This window comes from Harpegnathos saltator, unplaced genomic scaffold (assembly GCF_003227715.2).
Source record: "Harpegnathos saltator strain DR-91 unplaced genomic scaffold, Hsal_v8.6 scaffold0, whole genome shotgun sequence".
NCBI lineage: Eukaryota > Metazoa > Arthropoda > Insecta > Hymenoptera > Formicidae > Harpegnathos > Harpegnathos saltator.
Genome location: NW_020229871.1, coordinates 518346 through 546136, shown reverse-complemented (window position 1 = coordinate 546136; position 27791 = coordinate 518346). Strand labels below are relative to the sequence as shown.

At 40.1% G+C, this 27791-nt stretch overlaps 1 protein-coding gene across 7 annotated transcripts in view; it reads left to right on the top strand.

Moving 5' to 3' along the window:
• LOC105181089 (uncharacterized) overlaps positions 1–27791 on the top strand; it is a 259808-nt gene that overhangs the window by 40858 nt on the left and 191159 nt on the right. For 6 of the 7 annotated variants that reach the window (XM_025296603.1, XM_025296635.1, XM_025296568.1 and 3 more), the window contains one exon: positions 21112–22185. In XM_025296603.1, coding sequence (XP_025152388.1) covers positions 21118–22185 — 1068 coding nt within the window. In that variant the 5' untranslated portion in view covers positions 21112–21117. Of the gene's footprint in view, positions 1–20730; positions 20810–21111; positions 22186–27791 lie in introns of those variants that run through there. The other variant, XM_025296540.1, reaches the window with a different exon arrangement.

The window sequence follows — 27791 nt, the reverse complement described above, 5'->3', positions numbered from 1 at the left end:
TTCAGACTTGTAACTCAGGAACAATATAAAACAAGCAGAGAACAACTAAAAAATATTTAAAATAAAAAATGGGGGCTAACTTCATACACCTTATATCATCATTTCCTATCAATTATTTTGAACAACTTTTGTCTGAAACATTTTTTTATTTGCCTAATATTTTTTGAGATATTTAAGGAAAACTTGATAATTTATTCAATATTTAACTCACGATATCTCGCTAACTATTTATCCGAAGAAAAAATAATACTAGACTTTTCTACTTTATTTGGTTTTAAGAATATATTATTTCAACAGCGCCCTGACATTTGTTAATTTGATGATTTTAAAATTTCCAAAGGTTAACAAATAAGTTAACAAAAGGTAAAACATTATTGTAACATTATATTCTTAAGACCAAGGAGAGTAAAATGTCTAATACTACTTTTTCTTCCAACAAATAGTTAGCGAAATATCGTAAGTTAAATAGTAAAACAGTTACCAAGTTTTCCTTAAGTATCTCAAAAAATATCAGGCAAATAAAAACATATTTCAGACAAAAGTTGTTCAAATTAATTGGTAGAAAAAGATGATATAATGAAAAATTGGAGTTTCTATTCAAGAAAAGTAATGATCAGTGAATATCTCAAAAGTAGCGCCATTTACAAACAAAATGATATAATTGTTTTATATCTCCTTTGAAATCATATAGTTTTTGTCTAAAACATTTTTCCCTAAAATGTCGCGTTTACAAAAAAATCGAGTAGTACAGGTGGTCTGTAATACTATGTATATTATTTGTTACAGCAAATTTTGTATAAAAAGAGAACACCTTCAACTATTAAATGAAAAATAATTCTATTAAATTAAAAATCTAAACTGTCTTCAGCTAATTTAGCTAATACACTAGTTTGCAACAGCTTCAGAGTTTACGGAAAGGCTTCCCGGTCATCCGATTATTGAATGATAAATCTCGGATTTGAATATGTTCCCTGGGTTTTAAACAAAAACTAACGACGGTATCGTGTTCAGCAAGTCATAATCGTATAGAAATGATGTGTTTTGTTCGTTCCCCATGATGGGCCAAAATCGGCACTTTTTATCCATTGTTCTTTAAAATATTTTCAAATTGGGTCATTTTTAGCCCAGAATCACGAAATGCAATTTCTAGATTTTAGGACTTCTTAGATTCATTTTAAGTATCTCATGACAATCATATTTTAAACCAAATGTTATACATTTTTGGAAAGTTCTTGATGAAAACTAGCTACTAGCAAAATTTTAATATATGGGCAATTTTTATGGATAGTTTTTTCAAAATTTGAGTATACTCTCTCTTTGATTAAGTCATCAACAATAATGTGAAGTGTCATCTGCATAACAGATGACGTGGCAGCCGGGGGGAAGGGCGGAGCGAAGCACCCGGTCGAATACGATGTCCCACAGCGGGAGGCCGAGTACCTTCCCCTGCGGGACACCGCATTGCATAGTCTGCCAGCCTTGGACCCCGCTTCTCATCGAGTAAGCGAGGTCCCTGTCCCTGAAATAATAGGCCAGGATTCGCCGACGAGCACCCCGTGATATTCAAGGGCCCATCCAACCTCCGGCCAAGGCAGGGTGTTTAAAACATTAGTGATATCTAATGACATCACTAGCAATATCCCGCCCCCTTCCTCCACGATCACAGCCAAGTCCCGGACCCGCTGGACTGCGTCCAGCGTGGAGCGTCCGGGCCTGAATCCGTATTGGTCGTGAAGATCCGGCTCCTTCAGGGACAAATGCTGGTCGAGGCGGTCAGCGATGATCCGCTCCAAAATTTTGTTCGCTTCATGCAGCAGGCAAATCGGCAAATAGGCCGAGGGACTGCCGGGTGCCCTGTCCTCCTTCGGGAGGAGGACCAGTTTGGCCCTCGTCCACTCTGAAGGGAATACCCTCTCCTTGAGATACCTAGTGAAAATCGTCCTTAAGGCCGCGGACAAGTTCGCCTCGCTGAGGGCGAGAGCCCAGGCTTGGCCAAGAATACCGTCGAGGCCCGGGGCTTTACCCCTAGCCTCGAGCTTCTTCCTGGCCCTGGCAAACTCCTCTGGAGTCACCTCCAGATCCTCCTCCCAATCCCCGTCCTGTAATTCAGGGACGGGGATCCGGGGGGGTGCCTCACCCACTCTTGGGAAGAGTGTGTCCAGCACTCCCCCGAGAATCTGGGGTTCGAGAGCCTCCGTCGGTGGGGGCGCCCACGATCGGATTTTGCTGACCGTTCTCTTATAAGGACGCCCCCACAGATTCTCGTACAGGGAGTTCACCAGTTCTTGCCAGGCTCTTTTCTTAGCCTCGGCAATGGCGGTTTTGAGGGAGGGTTTCCCTTGCTTGGAGGTAGCCCTCTTTCGTCCTTGCAATTTCCCCGTCATTGTCTCGTTGCCGGGCACGGGTATAAACCCCCTTGGCGCGGACGGAGGCTCGCCGCAGCGCAGCGATTTCCTCCGTCCACCAGTATGCTGCCCGGCGCAGACGGGGGTGGAATCGGGACATTGTAATGTCGCACGCCGTCATCACGATGCCCACTAACTCCTCAGCCCCCTCTCTGGGGCCAGGACCCCACTCTCCACCTGGCTCCTTGAGGTGCCAGGGCGGCCGAAGGGGACGCTCATGTCAAATTAATGATTGACTCCCTCTTCGGTCGCACGCAGGTGTTGGCCAGCCTCCTGTTCATTAACAGGAGACACGAGTCCCGCCATCCAATCGACCACGGTCCTGCCCTGGGGATCCACTTCTCGGGGACTGCGCCCCCATTCAATGACGTGGGCGTTAAAGTACCCGGCAACAATGACGGGCCGAGGGTGACACAGATGCACCACTCCTCCGACCTCGTCGAGAATCCCCTGTATACGGGCAAGGCCGTAGGCCTAGAATTCGATTCTTGCGGGGGGAAGATAAACCCCCACCACAGTGACAGGCCCCCAGTCAACTGCCACGTACGAAGTCCCCCTCGCCCTGAGTATACAGGGAAGGGGACCCCGTCGTGGGATGGGCCACCACGGCTACCGAGCCGTCCGGGCTGCCTGACCAGTTTTTGTTACTGGTCGGCACCCGGAGCGGCTCGGCGGCCACCCCCAGCCCGGCGCCCAGTTTCGCAAGCCTCTGCACAAAGAGGTCTTGGGTCGGGGCGCCGCGGCCGAGGTTGGCCTGTAGAACTCGGAGGGGCGTGAAGGCTAAGCCTCCATTGTCTCCTCCGGGCGGTCTATCTCCATCTCCTGGAGAGAGACATCAGGCGGCGATAGCGCCGTACTGATCTCACCCGAGGAGACTCCTGCCGCGGTGGCCTTACTCGCAGGTGTCTGTGCGGAGGCTTGGAGGGTTCCTATCTCGACAGCCTCCTTCCCTGGGGAGTATGAGGGAAGGCCGTCCGTTGGGAGGGAGGAAGTCGGAGAGGGCGCACTCTCCGATCCTCCCTCCAGATTTACAGCTGTTAGGGGTGGAGCACTGGGCTTCATCCGCCTCACCTTCTCGGCGATTTCCTCCGTTAGAGGGGGAGCGCGTCCTGTCTCTTCCTCTTCCCTCGTTGAGGTGGGAGCCCTTCCCTCTTCTTGCCTTGCTCTCCCCTCTTCCTCGACCTTTCCGACCTTTGGGGCATTGGCTCCGGCGTAGTTCAGGCTTCGCCGGTGTTCCCTGGGTGGAGGTCTGGGCTCTCTTCTCCACTTTCCTCTCCTACTTCCTCGTCAGGGGGAGACTCGCCCAGTCCCCCCTCTTTGCAGTCCGGAGTCCTCCTTGCCCCCGTCCGTCTCCCTCAGTGAGGGTGGAGCGTGAGCCTCTACTCGCTCCGTCCCCTTCTTTGGCCTCCTCGTTGGGGCGGGAAGTGAACCGCTTCCTGCCTCCCCCCTCAGCCTTGACGACCTCCTTGGCAGGGGGATTGGCGAAGCAGCCATCTTCACCCCTTCCACGCTCGGGTCCCTCTTTGGTGGGGAGGCTCGCTCTGTCCCCCTTTCCTTTGGCTACCCTCGCCGGAAGGGGGGTTCGTCCTGCCCCCCCTCTGGTCCAGTGTCCCTCGTAGGTGGGGAAGCACTCCCAGCCTCCCCCCAGTTGCCGATTGCGTTGCGTCTTTTCTTCCTCCTTTCTCTTCTCGTTGTTGCCAAGGGGTTTGCATGCCGGCCCTCCTACTTGATGGTCAGCCGGCCTGCCAGCGTCGGCGCACACGCTGCAGTGCGCCAAGGCCGCCTTGCACTCCTTGACGCGGTGTCCGGGGTTACCGCAGCGGTAGCATTAACCACTGCGGTCGACGGCGCTAGCACATGACTGCGTTCCAAACATTTGAAACATACGGTCGCGCGAGCAGGTAACGCCGCCACTCCAGTGCGGGTTCAGCCTACCTGGACCCGCTCCGCTGTAGTGACCCTAGCGGCCGCCGCCTGCGGACACTGCACCACAGTCGCTGGGACCCCTTGCTAGGAGAGTTTTAGCTCGCCCACGGACACTTCCGCGGGCGAGCATCCCCAAGCTCAGGCCACAGCGGCCGTCACCTCTTCGGTCACTGTCGTCAGGTCCAGGCCGGTAAACCGCAAAGCGGTGACTTTCATCGGTCTTTGGACCCGATAACCAAGGCTTTCTCCGCCGATCGGCGGAGTTGCTCCGCCAGCCGGCCGGCGCCCGTCCCCGCGTTGTAGCACCTGGCACCTTTATCAGCAAAACCCTCGTGAGGGCCTGGCGGACTTTCAGGGATCCACTGATCCCGAGGTCCGCCGATGCGATTCGGCGCCTGGCCTCCAACATGAACTCCTTGTAGGAGTCCCGGGGGCAGGTAACGGCCGTTGATCTAGGCGGCCTCAGTCGCGTCTGTGTCGCCGCCGATCCCCCTTTCTTCAGCTTGGTGACGGGTGGGGCGGGGGGGTGTTCCTCTTCCTCGCCTTTTCCTTCTCTTTCCTCTTCTCCCGCCTCCTCACAACCCTCGACCACATCTTCGTTACCGAAGCGGCCGAGAGCTGGGGACCGCGGGAAGCGGTGGCCTTGACAGCAGCGAGAGGACCCGTCCTGGGTCCCCGTTGCCCTGTTGTTGGGCCTGGCTTGGGTGCTGCTCCTGCGACGGACTGCTGCCCTTCCTTCCTTCTTTTCTTCTTTTTCTTCCGCTTTTCTCCGGCCGCCGTCCCCCCCCCCCATGATCCCGCCCCCAGCCGGTTTTCGCCTTTTCAGCTAGGGGGGCCGAAATGGCAGCTGGACCGGTGGAGTGGCCCTAGACCCCCCGGCGCCCCGGAGCTTCTCCCTCGCGCCCAGGAGGCAGTCAATCTCTTTCGAGATTTCCTTGTACTCCTCCTCCTCCCGTGACAGAAGCCCCAGGGCAACCAGAGAGTCATCCAATGCTTTGGAAACCCCCTTAATTGGGGGTCTTCATGCCGGAGGAGGGGCCACCTCCGGCAGGTTGTCGTCATACGACGGCACCTCACCAGTAGTTCGCACATCTTTACTATTATAATATTATATTCTCTTAATATGTAAAAATATATTTGATATTTAATATATTGACTCAAACACCAATTAGCTGGGCTAATTTTTCTGTATAAGATTTTATATACAAATTGTTGTATATTTTGGTCTTTTGTCAGGTAGAAGAAGCTAATGTTCTTTGGCAACGAAATATTTAAGATAAACGAATGGTATTATGTTGCATTAAATTATTTTTTTTTCTTGGAGATATTGTCCTTCGAGAAACATTTGTTGTGAAATAAACAAGTTTTAATTTGTTCTCTTTTCACTTTCTTAATCCTTCAGAATATGATGGAGTGCTGAGCGTCTTTTGACCAGCGTTTTTATCTTTTCTCACTATTATTTATCTTTCCATTACTTTAGCAGGATTTTCAGCCATTTTTTCTTTATTATTAACATTCTTTTCATTAAAGAATGTAAAACATGCAATCCTTCCTGTAAAAAATCCGAACAAACTATTGATTTCTTCAAAACTTTTTCCCAAAAGACATTTCAAGTTACAGAATACGAATTTTTGGTATAAATTTTTTATTAAAAGAATTCAAAATGGCGAATACAATATAGTGGCTGAAAATGTAAAAAAATAGTTCTATTGTTGAGAGAAAAAAATTGGCAAGAATTTTTTAAGTCACTGAATTAAATTTATGATAGAATTTTTTTGTTACCTTCTGCCACCATATTAAGTCTGCCAATTTTGAAAATCCGGGCTTTGAAAACAGACTTTGAAAATTTGGACTATAGGTTTAAATTCTGCGACCCGAAAAACCCCTATAAACATAAGTTCGAGATAAGATAGATCTATATTTTTATATTTTTAGTCGGCATATTGAGATCGTTATTTTAAATTTTCAAAATTTACAAATTTTGCTCATAAAGGAGGGTGTAAAAAAGGGACCGATTTTCATCCAAAAGGAAAAAGTGAATAAACATCAAATAGTAGATTTTAGGGTCTTCAGATAATAAGAAATGACAGTTATATACGCGAAAATGAATGGAAACATAGTTAAAATGGTTATAGTACATGGTAAAATAAGATGAAAAATGTGACGTCTGACGATATATGGTGATTCTGTATTCATCGCAGCGCACATGTAATTATATGTGAATAATTATGTGTGCGTGCGTGCGTGCGTGCGTGCGTGCGTGCGTGCGTGCGTGCGTGCGTGCGTGCGTGTGCGTGTGCGTGTGCGTGTGCGTGTGCGTGTGCGTGTGTGTGTGTGTGTGTGTGTGTGTGTATGACGCAGCAGAGATAAGGACCCCACGGTTCGTCACTGTAGTAGTCTGACTCCAAACCCTCTCTGCTGCTTTTGCGCGTGCGTGCACGTGTATGCATATGTGTGTGTGTTCGTACAGTGTATATACATTTTTGTATACATATTTGCATTGTAATTGAAGCATGTGTATCTACATTTCTTTTTTTGAGAGTCTGATGCTCCTTGTTATGCTTATTCTCCTAAAGATCTGTGAAGGAGTTTCGTAAGAATTGTTAGTTCATCTTTCATCGTCATTTTCATCAGAATCTGAGGACAATTGTTAATCTTTTTCGAAATAGTTATTTAAAGATTGAGCAGGAATATTCTCTTCAAATCGACCTCTTCCAAAGAACCATATCAGTATGGCAATGTGATGTGGGATGCTGTTCTCACGTTGCCACATTGATATAGTTCTTTGAAAGAGATCGATTTGAAGAAAATATTAGAATTTCTGCTTAATCTCTAGATAACTATTTCGAAAAAGATTAATAATTGATGTCCTCGAATGAAAATGACGATGAAAGATGAACTAACAATCCTTGCGGAACTCCTTCACAGATCTTTAGAAGAATAAGCATAACAAAGAGCATCAGATTCCCAAAAAAAAGAAATGTAGAAACACCTGTTTCAGTTGCAATGCAAAAACGTATATAAAAAGGTATATACACTGCATACACACACACACACGCATACGCATACTCACACGCACACGACACGCACACAGACACATAATTGCACATACAGGGTGTTATAAAAGTCCGGGAAGAGCAGAATAACTCGAAAAATATGAGTCCTAGAAAAATGCGAAGTACTGGGTTTTTTTTTATTTTTTTCTGGCTATCTGATGGTGACCATGGATTTGACTTTGACAATGACCTTGAAGGTCATTTCAAGGTCAGGTCGATTTTTTAAAATAGGACTCCATACTTTTGACCCCAGAAATGAAAAGAGCGGAAAATTTTACGTTCAGATATGACCTTGAACACTGCCAAATTTGACCTCCGAAGGTCACATAAAGGTCTAAGCTTGTTTTAAGCTAAAAACGCGAATATCTTCGAAAATGTACCTGCTAGGGAGCAATGTTACGCATAAGAATAAGAATGTAGAGGTCAACGAGGGACATTCAGCCGTGACCTTGCCCTTATTCTCAAGGTCATGAGTTAAAATTATTATTAAGGTCAAACCGGACTCTTTTAGGACTGAAAATCCATATTTTTGACCTAAAAGTGTCAAAATTGAAAAATTTTACGTTCGGATATGACGTTTTCAACCTTGACCTTGTTCTCAAAATTATGCATTTTACGTTACCTCACTGATCGTGAAGTCTACTAAAAGTAAAGCGTATCGGAACCCGACCACTGAAGGCAAGGTGTCTCAAACCCGACCACTGAAGGCAAGGTGTCTCAAGCCCGACCACTGAAGGCAAGGTGTCTTAAACCCGACCACTGAAGGCAAGGTGTCTCAAACCCGACCACTGAAGGCAAGGTGTTTCAAACCCGGCTACTTAAGGCAAGGTGTCTCAAACCCGGCCACTTAAGGCAAAGTGCCTCAAACCCGACCACTGAAGGCAAGGTTCAGTTAGTCCCGGCCACCGAAGGCAAAGCATCTTGTAACTCGGCCTGAGATTACAAGAGATGTTCAAAATGTTCCCCATTGATCGTTTGACAGTGTGCTAAGCGGACGTACAAATTTTCAGTCGCACTCCTTATCATTTCTGGAGGTATTGCAGCACATTCGTCTATGATCCGTTATTGAAACTCATCCAGGTTACGATGTTTAGTGAAATAAACTTTATTTTTTATGTAACCCCAAAGAAAGAAATCAAGTGGTGCAATGTCGGGCGATCTCGGTGGCCATTCGATTGTTCCTCTTCTACCTATTCATCGATTAGGGGAAGTATCGTTTAAATAGTTCCGAACAATGCGTCCATAATGTGACGGTGCCCCATCTTGCTGGAACCAAACATCAAAATTATCACCAACAATCTGCTGTATTGATGGAACAATTTGGTCTGTTAGAAGCTGCAGATAGGTTTCTGAGTTCAAATTCCTATTTATAAAAAAAGGCTCAACCACTTGATTATCATAAAAACCTGCCCAAACATTCAATTTTTGAGGTCGCTGCGTATGTGCTTCAAGCATCCAATGAGGATTTTCGTTGTCCCAATATCTAAAATTATGACGGTTTACCTTATCAGTAATTTCAAAAGACGCTTCGTCTGAAAAAACGATATTATACAAAAAGTTCGGTTGCTGATCAATTCATTGTATCATAACTTCTGAAAATTGCACCCTGCTGTCAAAATCATCCTCATTCAACTCATGGTGGAGATGAATTTTGTAGGGGTGGAACTTAATGGTCTTTAGATTTTTGGAAATTGACAATACACTCATTTGAAGCTGTTGAGATACTTTTCTAATTGACAATCTGGGATTTTCAACAAATGATTGGGCTTCAAATTGTCGCTCTTCTGTCGTTTGTGACCTTGGCCTCCCAGATTTTTGGCGGTTTTTATTACTCCCAGTTTCTACAAATCGTCTGATGGTGCGAGATACAGTCGATATTGAAATACCTTCGCCTTCATTACGAAAGTTTTCATTGAACAGCAATCTCACTTCACTGTATGACCTTTGTCTATCCTCCCATCCTCTCATCATCAATAGCGAAACTCTCTCATATTCTGTAAGAAAAGCCATTTGGAATTGAAAACAAAAAATTTGCAAAAATTTGGTATAAAAAATTCGATTTCTTTACCTTTAAATAAAAATAATAAGTAATGTACCATTGATCGTTAATAATAATATGATAATAATTCAAAATGGACTAGAATGGCATCAAAACTTGTTAAATCGATGAAAACTCAAAAACAATCTATTATCTGTTTGACATTGATAGAATCGAAACAAATAAAAACCTTGAAGCATACACTTTATCGATGGCGAATAAATTTTTCGGATACCGATCCTGGGATTTTTGAGCTCGCTAAAACCGAATCCGATGTCGGACTTTGCAAATTCAAGACGGCCGATTCAAGATAGTGGCCGATATTAAAGAATAACAAAAATTGGATCTCGTTTAAGTTTTTGAAGTCGTTTCTGAAATCGAATCCGACGTAGGATTTTACAAATTCAAGATGACCGATCCAAAATGGCGCCCGATATTAAGGAATTACCAACAATCGGAGTATGACCTCATACGTAACGTAAATTCTCACTCTTCATATCATGGGGGGGGGGTAAAAGTATGTGTTTCTAGCCTAAAAAAATTAATTGACCTTAATATGACTGACACATAACCTTAAGAACAAGGTCAAGTTTCAAAACGTCATATCCGAACGTAACATTTTTCAATCTTGACACTTTTAGGTCAAAAATATGGATTTTCAGTCCTAAAAAAGTCCGGTTTGACTTTAATAATAATCTTAACTCATGACCTTGAGAATAAGGGCAAGGTCACGGCTGAATGTCCCTCGTTGACCTCTACATTCTTATTCTTATACGTAACATTGCTCCCTGGCAGGTATATTTTCGAAGATATTCGCGTTTTTAGCCTAAAACCAGCTTAGACTTTTATATGACCTTCAGAGGTCAAATTTGGCAGTGTTCAAGGTCATATCTGAACGTAAAATTTTCCGCTCTTTTCATTTCTGGGGTCAAAAGTATGGGGTCCCATTAAAAAAAATCAACCTGACCTTGAAATGATCTTCAAGGTCATTGTCAAGGTCAAATCCATGGTCACCATAAGATAGCCAGAAAAGAATCATAAAAACCCAGTACTTCGCATTTTTTCTAGGACTCAGATTTTTCGAGTTATTCTGCTCTTCCCGGACTTTTATAACACCCTGTATAATTACATGTGCACTACGATGAATATAGAATCACCGTATATCGTCAGACGTCACATTTTTCATCTTATTTTACCATGAACCATAACCATTTTAACTTTGTTCCCATCAATTTCTGCGTATATAACTGTCATTTCCTATCATCTGACGACCTTAAAATCTATTATCTGATGTTTATTCACTTTTTCCTTTTGGGCGAAAATCGGTCTCTTTTTGCACCCTCCTTTGTATTCAGTGACTTGGAAAATTCTTAGATCAGATATTAAATCTTTTTAATGTAAAAAATTAAGAGACACGGCAGTGTCTTGCGCCAAGTGCACGCGAAAGCGACGCGACGCGCACAGGCCGCGAAACCGGCCCGGTATCTTTACACGAAGCATTTATAATATATACCTGAAAGGGTTAAGTAACGACACTTTATATTTAATATTTTTTGTATTATATTTTCGTATATATTTTCGTGTTCCATTGTGTATGTATATATTAGGTGCGCAACTAAGTTCCCGCTGTTTTTCAAGAGATGGCTCCAGTAGTAAGTGCTGGTCGATTGTGACATAACCAAAACGTCATGAACCAAGCTTAGACATATGGTAAACAAACCGCTTTGACACATTAGTGATTTTGTTTTTGCATCATATACTTTTGGTTGTGTGAAAATGTCTTATTTTGTGCCAAATAATCGTCATTTGCGGGAAGTGTTGCTTTTCTTCTTTCATTCGAAGAAAACGGCGGCTGAAGCGCATCGAGAACTCCAAAAAGTTTACGGAGATGCTGCTCTAAGTGAAACAACGTACCGTGATTGGTTCCGTCGCTTCAAAGACGGTGATTTCGATGTTGACGACCGTTCGCGTGAAGGAAGGCCAAAAACCTTCGAAGACGCTGAATTGGAGGTATTGCTCGATGAGGATCCGTGCCAAACGCAAAAAGAGCTTGCTTCAGCATTAGGAGTTACCTGCCAAGCCATTTCCAAGCGATTGCATGCGTTGGGAATGATTCAAAAACAAGGAACTTGGGTTCCTTATGATTTGAAGCCAAGAGACGTTGAGCGTCGTTTTTTCGCCTGTGAACAACTGCTCCAGCGGCAAAAAAGGAAGGGTTTTCTTCATCGCATCGTTACGGGTGATGAAAAATGGATTCATTACAGCAACCCAAAGAGAACAAAATCATGGGGACTGCCCGGTCATGCTTCTACGTTGTCGGCTCGGCCGAATATTCACGCTGCGAAGGTTTTGCTGTGTATTTGGTGGGACCAGGGCGGTGTTATTTATTATGAGCTGTTGAAACCGAACGAAACCATCACTGGGGAACGGTATCGAACTCAATCGATGCGATTAAGCCGAACACTACGCGAAAAGCGGCCACAATACGAGCAGAGACACGAAAAAGTGATTCTACAGCATGACAACGCTCGGCCTCACGTTGCCAAACCCGTTAAAACCTAGAAACGCTCAAATGGGAAGTCCTACCCCACCCGCCATATTCCCCAGATATTACGCCGTCCGATTATTATTTGTTCCGTTCGATGGCACATGGTCTGGCTAATCAGCAGTTCTGCTCATATGAAGATATCTCAAAATGGCTTGATTCGTAGATAGCCTCAAAAGACGAACACTTCTACCATGACGGTATTCGAGCTCTGCCAGAAAGATGGGAAAAAGTTGTCGCTAGCGATGGGCAATATTTCGAATGATTCATTTGTAACCATTTTTTCACAATAAAGTTGCATTTTCATCAAAAAAACAGCGAGAACTTAGTTGCACACCTAATATGTATGTATATATGTGCATGAAGGGGTGTTATTTTAAAGAATAGGTAATAAAATTTCTTTCATCTTATTCTATTCGAGATATCAAGGCATCTCAGTAGTTTTGCATATATTTGCTTTTATGCATATATTCGTGATTGTAGTAACATTCATATGGTATGTTTCTTTTTAATCTCTTATGTAAAAAAAATCCTCAAATTGAAGATTTCACAAAACATTTGTTCGCGATTTGTAAAAAAGATTCATTACGAACGAGACTGCAATCGGATGTAATAATTTTAATGATAACTCATTGAATGTCTATCGCAGGAAATATAGATAAATAGATAGAAGCATTCCGTCCTGTTTTTCTTGGGTATATTGAATAAGAAGCAGCAATTCTATCATATCGTTTATATTGATCTGGAAAATGTAATAAAACATGATACCCTTGCGTGTCACATGCTTCACATATCTTGACATTTTTTAAAAATCGCGGAACAGAAACTTACGAATTCCAATGTTGTATTATATGAAATCGAAAATATTCTTGGTGGAAAGAAAAATAAAACCTTAAACACAATATAATAAGTCTAGATATACCTTCTGTCCGAAAACTAACGGAACTTTTGAAATAAAACACATAAGAAATTATTTATTCATCAATATTTATTTTGTCGCCTTCAAAGTACTCCCCGTTGGAAGCAATACACATACAATTATATGCCAACGCTTCTTCCTCGAACGCTCCCGCGATCGCGTTTTGTGGTATAGTCTTCAGTTCATGCAGCGAATTTTCTTTTATGACTTTAATCGACTCAAAACGATGTCCTTTGAACAGCAACTTGAGTTTCGAGATTAGGAAAGTCGCACAGAGCTATATCAGGCGAATACGGAGTTTGTGGAACGATATTGGTTGAGTTTTTGGCCAAAAACTTACGAACAATCAACGATGTGTGAGCTGGTACAGTATCGTGGTGGTCAAAATGACATGATATTGTGTTTTTGAGATTCCTATCTTAGCTGCTAATTCTCTAACAGACATACGACGATTTTTGAGCACCAATGCCTTAACTTGGGCGACGTGTTTATCGTCAGTTGATGTCGATAGATATCCAAATCGTGATTCATCATCGACGACTTCATCACAGCTTTCTTTGAACGTCTTGTGCCACTCAAAAACTCTTGTCTACGATAGACAATCCTCAGGCTATGCTTTTCTTAACATTTCCAATGTTTGCGTAAAGTCTATTTGGTTCTCAACATAAAATTTAATGCAAATTCTTTGATCAACTAATTTCGACATCGTAAAGTTCGTTGTAAACAACAATCACCGTCTGACAAAAACTATTATAAATTATTTACTAATGAGTCTAGCGTCATGAAATTTTATACAAATATCACTGACAGTTATACCAACTTAAAATAAAATTGAGAGATTGCAACATGAGATTCTACAAGCGCGTATAATTTAAATGAGAAAGTCCCGTTAGTTTTCGAGCAGAAAGTACTTTTCTTAAATTTAGTTTTGACGTTAAATCACACGAAGAATCAAGTAAACATCGGGAGGCAAACAAACTTGTGTCCGAAATGTTTTTAAATAGAATAGAATTGAAAATAACTGTATGCCAGTTGACGCTACGAGGAAAATGACGGTGCTTTGACGTAGCTCGAAATATGTAATATGTAACTAGATTAGTTCACGAGAATTTAAAAATTAGAGAATTTTAACATTTAACATTTGTACGTACCCTATATCGATTACAGTTATATGAGTTACGCAAAAACGAACAAATTGCTTGTATTTTACTTGTAATAACTTATTGCTGTACACATCTATGAATAGAGATACTTTGGCTAAATTGGAGAAGATTTATGAAAGTAGATACTTATTAAATAAAATGAAAAGTATTAACTGTAATTTTACATTTCGTACGACTTTTATTTTTATTTTGAAATTTGATGATACGAAACAATATTTTCATATTAGAAAACAAACTTGAAGTGGACAGGGAGAAATCTCGGGCCCATAGTTGAAAGAAGAAAAAAAATATTAGAAAACAAATGATATCTATCGTTATCGTTAATAATAATTAATTTATCGTTATCGTTAATTATTATTAACGATAATGATAGATATCATTTATTACAACTTAATATTTACAACAGCTTGAGCTATATATTATTTAAGAATTAATTCTAATATGAATAACCGTTCAATCCTATCCACAATTTACTGAATTTTTTAGTGTACATCCTAGAACATCTGTCTATTTATTAAAGAAAAATTGAAGCTAATCAGTAATATTTTATCGATCTTATAATGAAATCAAGGTTTCTTTCATGGAAATGACGCGTAGTCCGCAGTTATCGACATTGAGTATTCATAAGAGCGCAACAATCGTGAATAATGTATGTCCGTGCGATGTATGGACTGCTTATTAAAATTTTCATCGCGTCGTTTAATGATGACGTTTCTTGCGAGAAGTGCGTGTTATGGTATTGGATAAAAAACGTTCTAGCGATTCCGCAATTCGTCGGTTCAGAACGATGCGTCATCGTGAACGTAAGAACGTGCGTGACTGAATCAACGCTGTATTATTCGGATCATCGCAATCGGTTCCTAATGCAACAGCCGTTCCTAATGCAGTCAGAATTAATCTAACAGGAATGTCGGGAATTGCGATGATAGCGCATTGCACACACATATGCAGGCACACATGCACTACCCACGCATGTACGCAACAATGTATATTGCGCTCGCACAATTAAATAACTTCGATATGCGCGCAGCAACATGTTAATTGTATTTATTAGTGAATAATTTTTTCTGTCGTATCTACTTTGCAATGCACATCCTTCGTAACTAAATACTTACTGTTATTGAAACGCGCGCGTGTATATGTGTGTAATCGAAAAACTTTTTATAGATATATAAGAACAATTGAAAGCGGATACTTAACAACGTAGAAAATAATTATATAAATATAAGATGTCCGATGTAAATAAAGCTCGTATTAACGCTTGTACTACATAGATTACATGAAATTGAGTAATAGGACTATTACCATTGTACAAACAATCACGTAAAATTTTGAGTTTAAATTTGAGTTATTAACAAAAAAAGATTAACAAACTAGTGCACGCAGTGCGATATGTATTGTACAGGATGTCACAGACAACCCGTATCATCCGATGTTTTTATAAACGCGACATTTTAGAGAAAAATGTTTCAGACAAAAGTTGTATGGTTTCAAGAGGGACATAAAATAACTATATCAATTTGTTTACGGTAAATACGCACATTAGGTCAACCCCTTCAAAAGTTCATGATCTTGATATATGTTGTTAAGGATAAATATTCCTGAGTGTTATGCAAAAAGTTGCAACCGTCGCTCATTGTTTATTAAAAAATTATTAACAAAAGAATTTTCAAAAATAGAAAATTTTCTGACACCATGTATATATTTAAGAAATGAATACGTATTAATTCTTGTATAGGAGGCAGGGGGCTGTGCCCCCCGCCCGCGAAAATTAATTTAACTCAACCTTAAATGTTACATTATTATAGCTTGCTTCATGTCCTTAGTAATATATGTCAACATTGTTGAAATTGATGAGAGAGAGATGTAAATAAATCGTGCCTAGACTAGTGCCTAGGTTAGACTGCTGTCGTGTATACAAAAACGTAAATATTTGTTTTAATATATTTACCTCACTTCTTGTTGCGTTTAATCACAGTTTAATTTAGTTGTCTGTATGCTAAGAATCGGTCAATATGTTACTACACGAATTTATTCATTTAACTTACGAATTTGATTATTACCAAATTATTAAATTACCTGTGCGAGAGAAAAGTCATTCGCAAAGAAATTCTGTTTTGTAATAAATAATGTTCTGAAAGTTTTAACCCACGCTCATTGTTTATAACAAAGTTATGAACAAATGAAATTTCATAAATTTTTCCATACAGTTAATCCAAACACAGTGTATGTATAGAAATGTAGGAAACAGTACATATAAGCGGGAGAGAGGCTTCGCCCCTCTCCCGCACGCTCTCCCCGAATAAATCCTAATCTAATTTAACTTATTGCATCTTTATATAGAAAGATTTCCTTAAAACCCATAACACCTAATTGTATGCAGATATAATAAGTTAAATTGGGTTAGGTAATAGATCTTAAGAGAACTTGTTCAACAATGTCCAAAAATATATAAGGATGCAATAAATTAGGTTAGGTTAGGGTTTGTTTGGAGAGGGGATGCGGGGGAGAGGCAAAGCCCCTCTCGCTTATATGTACTGTTTAATATTGTTTAATGTATATTGTGTCTAAAGATAATGGGCTCTATCTATAAAATTTCATTTATTTATAGCTTTCTAAAATGGATCTCCTAAATAGGAGTTTTACCTAATTTTTTAATAAATAATGAGTGACATACGAAGAAAAGTAATCCTTGAAAAATTGCATATTATACTTATAATGTGAATGATTTTACCACATAGCAGAACTGTGATACACTGACTAAAATTGTAGTCAACTTACGAAGTAAGAATGCCTTACAAAGGGATATAAGAAATCAAAACATTACACTACGTATATAACACGTATGTATTGCGACGCTTTTCTAAACGCCGACAAATTGTCGTCAGCCCATGCGTCACGGTCTCTCACACGACAACTTGGATTGGGCGCTAGGTGCGGACAGCCGCATCGTTCACCAATGCTAATCGCCAAAAAAAGTGTGACTGCGACGCGGGATTCCGACGGGACCGGTAGCTCGTAGCGGTTTAAAGTCGGTATACGGGATGAGTTCGGCCGGAAATCGGGAAAGCGTAAAGACCGAGAAGAAATAGAGCAGCGCGGCTTCTACGATAATTCTCTTTATTCCTTTTCGGGAGACGGTATGCTCCGAATCTCAGCGGGACGGTACAATTTTTCCCCACGCGCGTACTCGCGAGATCGGTACCGCTCTTCGCAACAAAACTCACTTTTCGACAAGACACGCAAACGGAACACCGAAAAACAATAAGCAGGTGGACGGCCTTACAATCTGCGGGAACCTCCCGGCGACGTGGTCCTGGACAGTGGTCGGTCGGGTCGCTCCCTGCACCGGGTCGGTCGCAGCCGGCGGTCGTCGGTTCGTTCGTCCTTTCTCTTTCCTTTGCGCAGCCCTTGGCAACGCACGGGACACTTCGCTCTCTGGGCCGATAGCGATCGGAGCACAATTTTGCTCTTTTGCGAGCGGTACGACAATCCCTCTGGAGCAAGCGGAACACAAAAATCTTTTTGGTGCGCGCGGGATACAAAACTCTTATCTTTCGACAACGACCACACCGAATCTTAATCTCTTCTTTTTGATTCTTCTTTTTCTCCGTTTCTCGGAAGGGGTTCCTCTCTCTCTCCGTTCCCCTCTCGTCCAACTCGGCGGAAATCCTTCCGCGAATCGCGGTTGTCGATCGCGTCACGGAGTCTCTCTCTCTCTCTCTCTCTCTCTCTTTCTCTCTCTCTCTCTCTCTCTCTCTCGCTCTCGCTCTCTGTCTAGCTCTTTTGTTCCACGAGCATTGTCCCGGGTCCGTCTAGCCGTTGTTTTTCTTCGACCGGGCCACGTGTCGTGATCGTGCTCGACGGTATCCCGCCTCGCTCGTTCCGTCTCCTTCCGTGTTGTCGTCCAGGCTCGTCTAACAACAAACAGCCGGTAGTCTATTTTCGGGACGACATACATTTTTCTAACAAAAAACGGTAATCGAGAGCAATCACCTGAGCGATACGTGCCTGGCGATGCGTGAAGTCCTTTTAATCCCTCCGGTCCCTCCTGTCCTGCTGGTCGGCTCTGGAGGTCCAGGGGCACAAAATCGGGGGACGCGAGACCTCTCCTCATTTGCACGCTCTTAACACTAAATGATGTTACGCTAATTAAGGAGATTTTCGGAGAGTCAATCCTGACTCCCCCTAAATCGCACGAAGATTTCTCCCCCCCGCGTCGTGACCGAGGCCCCGCATATTAGTGACGGATGCCCTCATGGCTGCCACATCACATATATACTCAGGTAGCAGACTGACGTTAAATGACGTACTAATGACGTCTTAATGACGTTAGCTAACGTCATTAAGACGTCATAAGTACGTCATTTGACGTCAGTCTGCTACCAGAGTATTATATGCTCCTTCAATGTATATCTGATGATGAAAAATTATCTCCTTATTAAACTGTTTCGAAAAATTATGTTACATTCGTATAACTTCTTTTGTTAATAACTTTTTAATAAACAATAAGTGACGGCTGCAACTTTTTGCATAACACTCAGGAACATGTCCTTAAAAACATATATCAAGGTCATGAACTTTTGAGGGGGTTGACCTAATGTGCATATTTACCGAAACTGGGTAACTTTTTCAATATTTAACTTACGATATATCGCTAATTATTTGTCGGAAGAAAAAATGGTACTAGACTTTTTTATTCTACTTGGTCTCAAAAATTGTTACAATAGTGCCTTGACTTTTGTAAATTTACCAAGGAGAGTAAAAAGTCTAATACTACTTTTTCTTCCAACAAATAGTTAACGAAATATCGTAAGTTAAATATTAAAACAATTACCAAGTTTTCCTTAAATATTTCAAAAAATATTAGGTAAACAGAAAAGTATTTCAGACAAAAATTGTTCAAATTAATTGGTAAAAAAGGATGATATAATAAAAAATTAGGGTTTCCGTTCAAGAAAAGTAATGATCAACGAATATCTTGAAAGTGTTGCCATCTGCAAACAAAATAATATAGTTGTTATATGTCCTTTTTAAAATCATACAACTTTTGTCTGAAATATTTTTCCTTAAAATGTCGCGTTTACAAAAAGATCGAATGGTACGGGTGGTCTGTGACACCCTGTATACAGGGTGTTTGATAGCTCATCATGCAGACGAAAGTTGGAGATAGATTGGATGTAGCCGAGAAGAAAAGTCATGTACTATAATGTCAAATTGGCAATAGTTATCGAGTTATTAATTAAAACATGTGAGCCAACGAGCGCGTAGAGAGCGAAGGGCGACCGCAGTAAGCACGTAGACATTTGATACAAGCGGAGTCAGCGAGTGTCGATAGGCGAGCGCGCACGGCGAGGGGCGAGCGAGCACAAGCGACAAGAGGCGAGCGAGCGCGACGAAGAGCGAGCGAGCGCGAACGACGAGGAGCGAGCGAGCTATAAGGAAAAACCTATAAAGAAAAAGCTCGCTCGCTCCTCGTCGCGCGCGATCACCTTTTGTCGCTTACGTTGCCCCTCGCCGCGCGCGCTTGCCTACCGACACTCTCTGACTCCGCCTGTATCAAAAGTCTACGTGCTTACTGCGGCCGCCCTCCGCTCTCTACGTGCTCGTTGGCTCACATGTTTTAATTAATAACTCGATAACTATTGCCAATTTGACATTATGGTACATGACTTTTCTTCTCGACTACACCCAATCTATCTCCAACTTTCGTCTGCATGATCAGTTATCAAACACCCTGTATATGTATGCATGTATACATGTGTGTATGCATGACATCTGTGGGTGTGTATGTGTGTAAAAACTATAATTAAAAATTGATTTCGATAAATTCATATATTGTTTATTGTTACATGTGAACGTTTTCTATAAATGAATGCATATTTGATAATATATCATATGATTCGCTTTTACAAAAGGTAGCGAAATATCTTGTAAATCTTAATCTCTTCAATGAAATCAGAGTAAATAATATTGCAGCAGAAATGCTGTCTTATATAAGAGTGTTTAATACTATACAGGGTGTTCCATTTTAAAAAACGCACCTCGATAATTCTTCAACGAAGCATTTTTAACAAAAATACTTCGAACGAAAGTTGTATAATTTCAAGGAAGACATAAAACAACTATACTATTGTTTACAAATTATATTTGTTTACAAATGGCATCATTTTCGAGATATTCACTAATCATTACTTTTCTTAAATGGAAACTCCAACTTTTTATTACATCGTCTTCTTCTACCAATTAATTTAAACAACTTTTGTCTGAAATATTTTTTTATTTGCCTAATATTTTTTGAGTTATTTAAGGAAAACTTGATAACTTTTTTAATATTTAACTCACGATATCTCGCTAATTATTTGTCGGAAACAAAGTGGTACTAGACTTTTTTGATCTACTTAGTCTCAAGAATATATTGTTACAATAGCGCCCTGATTTTTGTTAATTTGATGATTTTGAAATTTCAAAAGTCAGTAAGTTCGTTGAAAAATTATCGAGATGCATTTTTTAAAATGGGACACCCTGTATAAACGTTCCACATGATTTTCATCCCAAGCACTATAAGCCATAGAGGAAATTATATTGCAGGAATCCAATCATATTACTAACATGTACATATTATAGTCGGATCAAGAATAAACAGATGGTTTCACAGACGCGTCCTCTCACTGACGTCACAGACTAGATGGGATCAATGGAGAAGTCAAGTCGCGCTAATTGCGGCAATCGTGAACATGCTTCTTAACGAGAAGACGTACAAATCGCCCTTTCTCCTCGCACGATTTTGTCACTCTTTTTGTCTTTTCCTCATTTTATTCAATGTCTCTGTATATTAAACACGTGTCTCGTAGAAAAGAATTATAGCTGTAATAAATTGTAGTTATAATAAAAGATATATAAGAGAGATAATAGTTTTTATTAGAAGTATAATTTTTTTCAAAAGACATTAATTGATTAAATAATTAAACATAGCATTTTATTCGTTTCATTATTATCATAATCACCATGTAAAGAAACTAAGGTATTCGTTTTAATCTGAATTTATTTCATTTCCAGTTTCAGATGGAGAATCAAGGTTACGAGGAAGAGCAATCGCGTATAGAAGAACAATCCGTACCCAAATCTTGCCATCGCGATCAACAGCTGTACGTGGATACGATCGACGGTGACCCTTCCGTTGCGAGAGCCACGACATATCCTGAGAGTCATTTATATGAAGATATCTCCATCAACACGGAGATTTCTACTCAATTTCTTGAGCAAACGTCCTCCCTTAGCGAGACTCAGGACAACAATGAAACAGACAACCACGAAATTCAAGACCAGCAACCGATAGATTTCACAAAACAAGCTTGGGTCAACGGAACGTCGTCAAACACGTCTCTCGTGATTGAGAAGTCCAATCAACAGAACTCGACATTGTCCTCCTTGGTTGAAATCAGCGCGAACTATAATAGAGTAAGTTCCTCGCCGCGAGCGGTATCTAGAACGAGTGAAGATGACACCGAGGGATTCAACAAAAATCCTTGTAGCTTTCATAGAAATGTTAAAGAGAATATATCCTCGATACCTCGGCAAAGTGAAAATTTTTCACGAGATACAATTGTGCAATCCGATCGCAGACCAAATCGCAGACGTAAGAAGAAAGATTGCAAGCATTGTAGAAATAAATTAAGCAGTGCGAATACTTGCGAAAAGCTAGATGAATTGGTCAATAACAAAGATACGATCCTGAAGGAGACTGGGAATGATCATCGAGAGAAGAATCCAGACGTATCCAATTTCCTGTTTCGTGATTCGATCCTGAAGTCGCAAAATATCAAAATTTATCCGATGTTGAATAAGACGAGTTTCCAGGATCTTGGTACCAAGAAAAGTTATTCGACTGCATTTCATACGTCTGAGAATGGATCACGTTTGATGGAAGATGCGTCCAACTTTCTAGCAAACGCGCAAAACGACAAAATGCTACATAAGATGACGGAAAGTAAACAGAATAAATTGTTGGAAGCGCCGAGGAACAGCGCTCTCTCTGATATGAGGATTAATTCTATCTACTCGCAGGATCGCTGGTATGACAAGGATACGTCAATCTTTTACACCGACTTCAAGGATCAAAATCCTTTCCAGGTAAGATACATATCTTGTGCACAAATTTTAAATCATATTTTATTTCTTATCTACTTCTTTCTATCTTTTCTCTTATGTACACGATTAAAAGTAAACATATTTCTCTATTTCAATTTTTATTTGTTCATTTATTTATTAAATTTATATTGTTATTATTAGGAGGTTGAATTAGTTCTTGTCACTAGCAATATCGCTTTAATAACAAGTTAATGGTTAGTATATGAATGTAAAATCTGGCAACATTGAAAGATTTGACATTTCTTTATGATACATGATAGTTTGCGCACTATTGTTATTGATAATTTCATTGTTTATACGCGTCCAAAATGAATCAAAATACAAAATTGCATTTTCGACATTCATTACTTTTTTTGTTTGATTTGATTTGATTTTCGTTTGATTTGAAAAAATCGGCAATTGAAGTTCATAAAATGTTTGTTACAACTTATGCTGATCCAGTTCTATCATATTCCAACTGTAAATTTTGGTCTCAACGATTCAACTGATTTCGATTTGAGTGACAAAAGACGTAATGGTCAACCAAAAAAATTCGAACATTCTGAATTGCAAGCATTATTAAATGAAAACATCGCTTAAACGGAAAAGGTAATCGACTGAATAACTCAACGTCGATAAATCAACACGATAAATCAATTTCTAAACGTCTTATACCATGAGAAAAAGTCAAAAGGGAAGCAAATAGATTTCACATGAATTGAGTGAAAGTGCTATTGCAAATCGTTTGAATATCGCCATGTCTTTGCTTGCCAGATAGAAAAAAATTTTTTGTAGCGAATTGTAATTGGAGATGAAAAGTGGATTTATTTTGATAATCCAAAGCGAGGAAAGTCAGGGGTTGATCTAAGACAATCATCAACATCGATACCAAAACGGAAGATTCACGGTCACAAAACAATGCTCTGTATTTGCTGAGATATGGAAAGTATGGTATACTATGAGCTTCTAAAACCGAATGAAACAGTTACGGTGGAGCGATACTAGCAACAGTTAAACAAATGGAATGATGAATTGATGCAAGAAAGGCCAGCGATAGTCAGCAATAGGCGCAAAATGATTCTTTTGTACCATAATGTTCGTCCATATATTGCTTCAATTGTTAAACAACATTATTAGAGCTCGAATGGGAAATCTTTCCGCACCCAGCGTACTCTCCAGACCTAGCACCATCTGATTACCATATATTCTGATCGGCACAACATGCTTTGGCAGATACATACTTCAATAATTACGAAGATTTCCAAAAATGGGTGTCTGATTAAATTGCTTCGAAAGGCAGATCGTTCTATTATCACGGAATCGCTATGTTGCCAGAAAGATGAGAAAAAGTCACAGATAATAACGAAAAATATTTTGATTGAAGTAAACTTAACCATTTCTTTAAAATAAAGATAAAAAATTGACAAAATAAAACCAGAATTAATTTAATCTTCTAATAATTTAATTACTAATTTATCTCGTCTTTTCTCTTTTTTTCAATCGTTTGTTTTTTTCGGTAATCGTACATAATTACAAATTTCAAATTTTTAATTTTCACTTCAAAGTATGGATATACGTGAAAATATATGAAAATAATTAATTACTCATGTCGTCACATATAAAATAGCAGGGTCTAATAAATATAACTGTTAACGTAATTATAGTATGGTGCATATAACATGATATTTATATAAATATTATTACAGACCACTATAGACCACTACAGAAGTGTTTGAACAAAAGTGTTAGGGTTCATAAAGTTCTGTTTTTTATCTCAAATTTGACATTGACCTCGAAGGTCGACCTTGAAGGTCATTTGAAGGTCAACTTGTTTCTTAAATGGGAACCCCTATTTTTTATTACATTGTTTTTTTCTACCAATTAATTTGAAGAACTTTTGTCTAAAACATTTTTTACTTGCCTAATATTTTTTGAGATATCTAAGGAAAACTTGATAACTTCCAATATTTAACTTACGATATCTCGCTAACTATTTGTCGGAAGAAAAAGTGGTACTAGACTTTCTTGCTTTATTTAGTCTCAAGAATATATTGTTATAATAGTGCTCTGATTTTTGTTAATTTGATGATTTTGAAATTTCCAAAAGTCGGTAAGTTAGCAAAAGTCAGGGCGCTACTATAATAATATATTCTTGAGATTAAATAGAGCAGAAAAGTATAGTACCACTTTTTCTTCCGATAAATAGTTAGAGCGAGATATCGTAAGTTAAATATTGAAAAAGTTTCAAGTTTTCCTCAAATATCCCAAAAAATATTAGGCAAATAAAAAATGTTTTAGACAACAGTTGTTCAAATTAATTGGTAGAAAAAACAGTGTAATAAAAAGTAGTTCCCATTTAGAAAACGCAGGTTGACCTTCAAATAACCTTCAAGGTCAAAATCAAGGTCAAATTTGAGATCACAAGAAACAGAACTTTATGAACCCTAAAACTTTTGTTTGAGTCATTGTTCTCTATAATTTATAGATTTTGAGATAGGGGGGGGGGAGTTCGTTACTTTTGGAAAACTATATGGTCGTATATATGGTCGAATTCAATGTATAAATATTTTCTTTAATTTTAATTTTTGTAAGAATAATAAAATTGGGATAAATAATAGGACGAGATCGAGGGGAAGGAGAAAGGGATAAATAAAAGAAAGGATATCTTCGGACGATCTGAATATATTGTGAAGAATAGAAAATAGCATATAACTTTTGTATAGAAAAATTTGTTTATACATCTCATAATTTTTATAATAGCCGCTGGAAAATAAATTTTCTTATATTTTAAAGTTTTTCCAACCTTTTCCTTTTTTTTTGATAACGGTGGGGAAGTCCTCATGAATACTCCTGCCCCTTGGGGGAGGGCGGAGATTATGCCGGACTCTTAGCGGCTAAAACCCCACCGGGATGTCTATCCTTCGGACCGGTGTGGGGGGAGTCAGGGGAACTACTCCCGTATTCCCTCCTCGAGACCCCGGCCCCAGGGCTCATGCCCCAGGGCAAAGAACCCCACGCCTGAGTACCGTGCTCCTTTCCACAAAGGGAGTCGGGGATGCGGTCCCCCGGCCGGTTGCCCGGCCGGGTTAATCTTCTGGTTCTACTTACTGGAGGGAGGGGACACCCATCCTCCCTTCTAGCCCTTTTGTTTGTCAAGGGGGGCGGGGGAATGGGGCCCATCCCAAAACGGGTCTTCACTCTCCTTTTACCGATCCTTACTCGGGGGGACACTCGGGGGGAGGCGGGTGAGTTTTATCCCCCCCCCCCCTCCGCGCGTTTGAAGGCGGGCCCGGGGCGGCCGAGGAGGCCTCCGACGAATCGATAGCGGCTCCTCGGCCGGCGCCACCTCGGGCCCGCTACCCGTCCCGGGAAAGCTCCGCCTTCGCCGCCGCTCCCTGCGACGGTTGCCAGAGCGGCGCTCCCACTTAGCGGCCTCCTTCTTGGACATAACGTCCTTGCAGAAGGAGGCTGCCGCCTCCTACACCTCCTCGCTCTCGCACATGGCACGAACCATACACCTCTACGGGACGCCCGTATCAGCGCCCCATAGAGGGCGATCGAGAGCACGATACCTATATACAGGCGGCTAGCCCGCCATCCTGAGTTTTTCCAATCTTTAAACATTGAGATAAACATATAAAAACCATGTGTTTAATATTTTACATATCCAAAGCCCATCATTAACAAAATCGATGGCGAATATGTCTATTTTTATTTTTTCGGTAATATTTGCATAAGATCACTTTTATAGGCAATAATTGCATCCGATTCTGGAATTTTCGAATTTTCTCATTGTTTTAATTTTACATGTTCCATTGTGATGGTAATGGATTTACATCGGGAGAAATACATACAAACGCGAAGCACGATAAGCGAATGTGACGGTGTTACGTCATTGGTGCATATATGTATGTCGCGCGCGCTGAGTATACGCATGAGTGAGTGAGAGAGTGAAAGAAAGAGAAAGAGAGAAAAAAGAAGCTTGTCTTTTCAGAGCTTCGCGACAGAGGTGAGTCGATTAGTATCTTCGATATTCTGTGGAGTACATCAGGTTATCGTGACCATTCGCGGTTTCATTGTGTATCATTAAATGTGATCGTATTTGATTAATAGTAAGCAAGATTAAGACAACTAAATGAAGGTAAAACCCGTTTCATGGTCGAATTCTATGGCAACAATCTCTTTGGTATTTAAATCTACCTTAAATATATAAATTTTTCATTTTTCTTATGTAATTATGTGTATGTATTCAATTATATGATATGAATGTATAATATATATGAATGTACGCAGCACATGCATACATAGTATTAGATGAATGCATAAGTTTGTGCCCGGTTTCTCATTAAAATTCAAGCAATAATTTAGTATGTAACATTTTTTTTATTATATTTAATCAATATCAGGTGTAATCATTTTCTACAATCTTTTCTCAATATTCTGGTAGCATACAGATACTTTGATCATAAAACGACCTCGATATAGCGTTCAAAAAGGTAGGAAAGTGGTGTTTGACAGTTTCCAAAGATATTCTTTTTTATTCAAATCACTTTACAATGATCGAAACAAGTATATAGTCTGATGGTGCAATATCAAGAGAATATGGTGAGTGCGATATATCATCTTATTTCAGTTTGCGCGAGATCTGTTTTGCAGTGTGTGCTTTTGCGTTATTGTGGTGAAAGATGACTCCCTTACGACTGACTACAATTGGACACTTCTTTTGGAATGCTGCTTTTAAATTGTCTAATTGTTGACAGTACTTGTAAAAATTAATTGTTTAGGGCCAATAGGGAATTTTTTAAAATAAATTATTCCTTTACAATTCTATCAAACAGAAAAAACACCACCTTCTCAGGATACGAATTATCTTTTACCACTAGTTTTGTCCATTTCATTATTTTTTTTTATGTTTCTTGCAGAAACATTTTTAAATGCCGAAATGCCGAAATCCATCAATGTTGAGTCTCTCAGCAACTTTTTCTGTTGAAATTCATGAATTATTTTGCACTAAATTGCGAACAATGATAACAACTATGCCAGAAGGCCGATTAATGCGTGGCTAGACATTAAGCTGGAAATCATCATGTCTAAATTTCGCAAACCATTTTTTAACAGTTCGAACTTAATAGCACGTCCTGAGATATCTCGAATGATTTTTATGGCGGTTCCAACTGCTACATCTTTCCGAAACATATAAAGTATAATATACTGTAAGTATAGCTACTGTAAGTATAGCTTTTCTTCGCTCATTTTCAAAATTTTTTTACGTAACGTAAATTTAATTAAAATACACAAATCTTTCGCTTAAATAACAACTGAATATATCATATTTTCAACGATGTAAATACATGTACAATACGTACACATAACAATCAATAGTGCTACCATACAACTCTTCTAATGACATCTATTGGAATTGGACACAAACTTTTGCACTTATCTAATATACAGGGTCCATTTTAAAAAGCGCACCTTGATAATTCTTCAACGAAGCATTTTCAGCAAAAATGTTTCGGACAAAAGTTATATAATTTCAAGGTGGACATAAAACAACTATATTATTTTGTTTACAAATGACACTTTCGAGATATTAACTGATCATTACT